General features: G+C 41.5%; 1 protein-coding gene across 1 annotated transcript in view; it reads left to right on the top strand.

The window, feature by feature from the left end:
• Window positions 1–5,467, top strand: part of LOC308581483 (uncharacterized protein) — a 40,923-nt gene extending 35,456 nt beyond the window's left edge. Inside the window, exons 15-20 of the mRNA XM_081183893.1 lie at window positions 199–359; window positions 1,023–1,199; window positions 1,680–1,821; window positions 2,419–2,606; window positions 2,885–3,026; window positions 4,199–5,467. Coding sequence (XP_081040019.1) covers window positions 199–359; window positions 1,023–1,199; window positions 1,680–1,821; window positions 2,419–2,606; window positions 2,885–3,026; window positions 4,199–4,386 — 998 coding nt within the window. The 3' untranslated portion in view covers window positions 4,387–5,467. The remainder of the gene's footprint in view (window positions 1–198; window positions 360–1,022; window positions 1,200–1,679; window positions 1,822–2,418; window positions 2,607–2,884; window positions 3,027–4,198) is intronic.
• Window positions 5,468–6,161: the final 694 nt, after the last annotated feature.

The following is a 6,161-nucleotide window of genomic DNA, read 5'->3' on the forward strand; positions in this document are numbered from 1 at the left end:
GTGTCCCTTAAATTACTGGGAGATATCAAAAGGAAAATATATCAGTTTTGCCATAAAGGCAAAAGCAGCCCCCCAGAGTGGCTGGAACAACCCAGTCAGATGGAAGGGGTATTTATTATTATTATTATTATTATTATTACTACTACTACTACTACCAACTTGCCAGGCCCCACTCACCATGTCTTGTTTTTCTTGCAGGGCAGGACTTTGACCCAAGAAGAAGCTTCACATGTGCTGTTTCAAATGTCCTCTCTTCAGTTGTCTTTGGGAATCGGTTTGACTACAAAGATCCGGTGCTGCTGGAGAACCTGCGTATTGTGCAGGACTTCATGGGCTACATCCGTACTTTATCAATGCAGGCATGTCGTTCCTTCTGCATGCTGAACCTGGGGGTCTTTCTTCCACCTCTGTGTTTCTACTGATAACTATTTCTGTACTCAAACAGGCATGCTTCCTCAAATTTACTTATGTCACCAGTAGGGATGTAAAATTTGGTTCAATTCATCTCAGTGTGACCTGTTACAGGTCTTTCTCCCACATAACAAACTGCAATCCAAATCAGTTCTTCACCCCAGTGGCCTGTCTTTATGCAAATAATGCCAAAAATATCGTCACATTTTTGTTAAAGTTGTAAGTTTACATAAAATACCGTGTTTGAATGCTGCAACCTTAAGCAAAAACGTTGCACTCTGACAAAAGCATTAGAGAAGGCTCCTATTTTTCCATTGGAGTGAGATAAGTGGCCTGATGACTCATTTCTGGATACAAGAGTGGCAGAGCTCTCACAGCAGGAAGCTGAAACTTGAAAAGTCTCTGTATGTGCTTGTTGGACATGACTACTACTACTAGTAGTAGCAGTAGAAGCAGCAACAGCAGCAGTAGCAGAGAAGTTCCAAAAGCCACATTAATTTAATAACCTCTGAATGAGAGAGAGGCAAATACAGTTTATCTCATTTCTCGTTTATCTCATTTATGATTGCAGTATATCTCATCTCCTCATTTCCCCATTGCTTCTGTTCCAGATTTATAATTTAGTCCCAGGAATCATGGCTTACCTACCTGGACAGCACAGGAAGATATTAGCAGACTGTGAAAAAATGAAGGCCTTCATTCGTGAGAGGGTGGAGTCCCACAGGAGGACACTGGATCCTCAGAATCTCCGTGACTATATTGATTGCTTCCTTATCAGGTCAGAGAAGGTAGGGAGATCCACAACTTTCTTTCCCTACATTTCTGAGATGCCCCTCATTTGTAGTTAATTTGAAACTGTCCCTCATTGTTGTTGCACTCCCTCATTCTGAACCATTGTCCCTCTCTTGGCTTTGGTGGCTGCTAAAGTCCATCTCCAAACTAATCTCAGATGGAAACATCTTTCCTCCAGTTTATTTAGACATCAACCCAGGCAGGAGAAACACGGTTGACCAAAATGAAATCATACATGTGATTGTGGTCTGAAATTCTCCCCCCCACACTGGTTCTCAATGATGTCTTTATATTCAACAATATCTTTATATTGCAATAAGCAATGTACATCTTGTGTTTGAAGTTATCACAGTTCATTCCATTTATAGCCTTGAGAAGACAAGGCCATGGCAGACCAGACCACCAAGGTTATTGTGTGCAATAGGATGAGATGTTTCAATTTCTCCACCCTCCTTTCCCTTCTGCCTTGTTTATAGAAACAAACCAATCCTGAGAATATCTACAGCACTGAAGAGCTTGTCCAGTGTGTGTTTGGACTCTTTATTGCTGGGTCAACAAACTCAAGCACTGCCTTAGTCTTCAGCCTCCTGGTGATGGCTAAATTTCCACACATTCAAGGTACTTAAATGGCCAAAAGATCAGATTTGCTCTGCTATCCAACACAAAATCTTTCAAAGGTCACTTGCAGTAAATTCAACGAAACAGCAAAATATGCACTATTTCACTAATATAGTAATAGTGATATGGTAAAAAAACAAGTAAAGAAAATATCAATGAACAATTGGAAGCTGCATCATAAAAAACAGCAAAGCTGTTCAGAGGCAGTAAGACTTACTCATAAAGATCATTGCAGAACAAAAAAGTATTTCTACACCTCTAAAGATGTCAGACGAGGAGGTTTGAATGGGGGTTAACTTTAGCCTTAGTTTCTAAGAAGAGAAAGATGATTTGACATACAATTTTTTATATTTTCATGCAGCTTTCCACTCAGATGAATCCCAAAGTGACTTACAAACAATTAATAATAATGGCATGATAGAACATAGTAGAAAATCACAAATACAGTACAGCATAAATCATATGAATAATTCACAAATATTCAGATAATGCTCCCTGCATTTTGGAAGAGAAATTGCTTGAGAAAATATCACTGTGTCAGATGAAAAGCAGCTCCAGAGTTCCAGAAGTACATTTTCTGAATGCTTTCCATTGTAGCGAAAGTCCAAAAGGAGATTGATGAGGTGGTAGGTGCCAACCGCATCCCTGGCATGGACGATTGGGTGAGGATGCCCTTCACAAATGCCGTTATCCATGAGACTCAACGATTTGAAAAAGGGAGCCTTGAGGGTTTCCCACGTGCAACGACGTGTCGTACAGAGTTCCGGGGCTACATCCTCCCACAGGTGTGATTCACGCATGAAATGATCAGTTTACTATGGGGAGGAAAAGGGAGGGATTTAGCATCACATGAAGGGCCTTGATCTGCCATAGTTCCAGACAGTGTGGAGACAAGTCGTAGTAAGTTCCACCCACCTACTCCATTTCTGGTGATTTTTCAGAATACTGTGCAATTATGTGAGACAGACTGCTTCAGCAATCACTGTCTTTCTGAAAAGAATGTCCTTTCTTATATGACTGTGAAACCAAAACAAATAATGTAATGTCTATCTTCTCCCTGAAGTCAACCACTGTGGTTCCAATGCTCACAACTGTGCACTATGACCCACTCCAGTGGGAAACTCCAGAAAAGTTTAACCCTGGACATTTCTTGGATGAGAAGGGTCAGTTCCGGAAAAGAAATGCCTTCATGCCTTTTTCTGCAGGTGACTTGATTCCCGTGTTGTGGGGTTGGGGCTGGTGGCCGGTGTGTAGGTAGGAGTGGGATGCTGGGAGAAATCTGGTCATTCTAGGAGAGAAATAAATGCTGGAATTGGAGCGATGGAATGAGGGGCAAGGATATTTCTGCTGTTCATCTAATATTTGCTTTGGAGCTAATATGCATATGTGAAGCCATTGAGCAAGGGTTTCTACACACAAACTCACAGATTTGCATAAAACTGATTTGGTTCTGCTTTTCAAATGAGAGCAATTTCACACACACAGACCCCAGAAATAGGTCACATGTTGTCTAAGTTCTTGGCTTTATCTGTATGAAGAGGTCCCACACATTTGCTGTCTTACACTGAGTTCCTTGGATCTTCTGTTGCCCTAATGACTCATTAAAAGGTAAAGGGACCCCTGACCATTAGGTCCAGTCGTGGCCAACTCTGGGGTTGTGGTTCTCATCTCGCTTTATTGGCCAAGGGAGCCGGCGTACAGCTTCTGGGTCATGTGGCCAGCATGACTAAGCCGCTTCTCGCGAACCAGAGCAGCACATGGAAATGTCGTTTACCTTCCCGCCAGAGCGGTACCTATTTATCTACTTGCACTTTGATGTGCTTTCGAACTGCTAGGTTGGCAGGAGCAGGTACCAAGAAATGGGAGCTCACCCCATTGCGGGGATTTGAAATGCCGACCTTCTGATTGGCAAGTCCTAGGCTCTGTGGTTTAACCCACAGCACCACCCGCATCCCAATGACTCATTACCTCCAGGCTATTACCTGAAAAAGAATGTTGGTCTGGCTTAATTAGCTTTTAAAACATGCCTATTCCAGATTAACACCAAGCAGGTCTTCCAAATCCTGCTGTACTTTGATGCTACATAACATGTCTACAATGAAATGCCACCCACGAGTCAGAGAAGCAAGACAAACTGGAGACCAACAGTTCAAAAACCCACTTGCTGAACCACCTTGACCTTTCAATGTACATAACAGTTTGCAAACAGAGAGCTGTAAACACCAACTGAGAATTGGCCCTATTGCTGCCCTTGCTATGCTTGCTTTGTTGTTGTTTTTTTTTAAAAAAACTCTTAAATGCCAGCATTTGCTGTGTTTGCTGTGCACTATCTTGGTCTTTGGTTATTGATTGGCTCTGCCTTCTTTCTCTCTGCCAGGAAAACGGGCATGCCCAGGGGAAGCCCTGGCTCGGATGGAACTGTTCCTGTTCTTCGCTGTTCTGCTCCAGAACTTCACCTTCCAGCTGGTGGGAGATTTCAAAGAAATGGACGTAACATCTTTTCATATGCAGTACAAAATGAAGAGCGCATGCTTACAAATGCAAGCCATTAGACGTTCTAAGTGATCCAGTGAGGTAAACTAAGCAGAAGGGATCAAGGCAGTGCCTCCAAAACTATTTGTAGTAAGTAGAATGGAAGCACTGAGAGATTTGAATCCAACAGTACTGAGGAAAACCAAATATTCCAAGCTTAGGTGGAACACGCCATAGGAGCTGCCCCCCCCCCCAAGTAAAATATTTGAGGAGGCTGCCCCCCAAGTTGATAGCTATTACCATTCAAATGGGGTTCATATGTCGTATCTTGTGATCAGTTATGCAGGGCAGGGCTTAACCCCCCCCCCCAATATTTTATTAAGGTTACCACCCCTGGACAAGGCAGAAATTGAACAGGCTAATCCCGATATTCTCGGACATCAGCTGCCATCATCCCAGCTAGTAGTTGCTAGCAGGATGCATGGGTGATAATGTGTTGCTATCCTCACTTTTCAATGCCACACATTGCCCGTTATTCAATGCCAATTATTCACAGTAAACAGAACAGAAGTAAAACAAGGCTCCAAAAATGAATGGAATGTCAAGTGATAATACCTTTACAAGTGTGTGTGAAGCAGATACTGCAAAAGAGTTTGTTGTTTAGTCGTTTAGTCGTGTCCGACTCTTTGTGACCCCACGGACCAGAGCACGCCAGGCACTCCTGTCTTCCACTGCCTCCCGCAGTTTGGTCAAACTCATGCTGGTAGCTTCGAGAACACTGTCCAACCATCTCGTCCTCTGTCGTCCCCTTCTCCTTGTGCCCTCCATCTTTCCCAACATCAGGGTCTTTTCCAGGGAGTCTTCTCTTCTCATGAGGTGGCCAAAGTATTGGAGCCTCAGCTTCAGGATCTGTCCTTCCAGTGAGCACTCAGGGCTGATTTCCTTCAGAATGGATAGGTTTGATCTTCTTGCAGTCCACGGGACTCTCAAAACAGTAAATTACCTGAATTATGAATTAAGGCTATGACAGTAATTTTGAAATATAATAAGGATCCTAACTAAATGAAATACTATGTCAATATATTTTGTTTTTGTTTTACAAAAGATATGTTTAGGAAAATAATAAATCTAGTTTTGTCTGAAAAACTAAAAAATAAAGCAGTAGTTATTATTATTATTATTACATTTCTACATGCAGCAAAAACATGCAATAATATCCGTTTCTTTGGGGGGATTAAGAAATTTTAAAGATTGAAATTAAATTCTAATCCAATCCGTAAATTCGTGAAGAAATCCATTTTTCAGTGTACCAAAAATAAATTGCCTTCAGAAATATATATATATTTCAGATACTTTTTTTTTCCAAGAGAAAAGAAAATGCAGCTGTGTTGATTCTTTTATTGTTTAAAGCAGCCTTGGGGGAAAAGGTCCAACTGATTTTGGTGTTCTAATGTCAATATTGCAGGCTGAATTACTATTACAGGCAAGAATTATTGTTAGTGCCCTGGCATCTACATTAATTACAGAATTAGCTTATAATTTGCCCAGCTGGCTTGGTCTTTACCAGGTTTGGAAATAACAGAGATATGAGCATCCTACCATAGAAGAGTGGGAATATAAATTCAATCAATCAATAAAAATGTATTGTGTGAGGGGAGTGCATAAAGTTTCCACTCTGTTCTACAAGCCACACAAAGTTTTCAAAACACCCATAAGGATGCCTTCCAGTTAAATATTTTCCTAAACTAAAAAGCCAAAATCGAAGTGTTAAAAGATGGGCTCCTGTCAGTAAGATAATTTGCTTGAGTTTTACTTTTCCTTCCAGTTGGAGAATGTTGAAGGTTTTCACTGTGTCAGATGTGTAGTGG

Source organism: Podarcis bocagei (genome assembly GCF_964188305.1).
Source record: "Podarcis bocagei genome assembly, chromosome: 2".
NCBI lineage: Eukaryota > Metazoa > Chordata > Lepidosauria > Squamata > Lacertidae > Podarcis > Podarcis bocagei.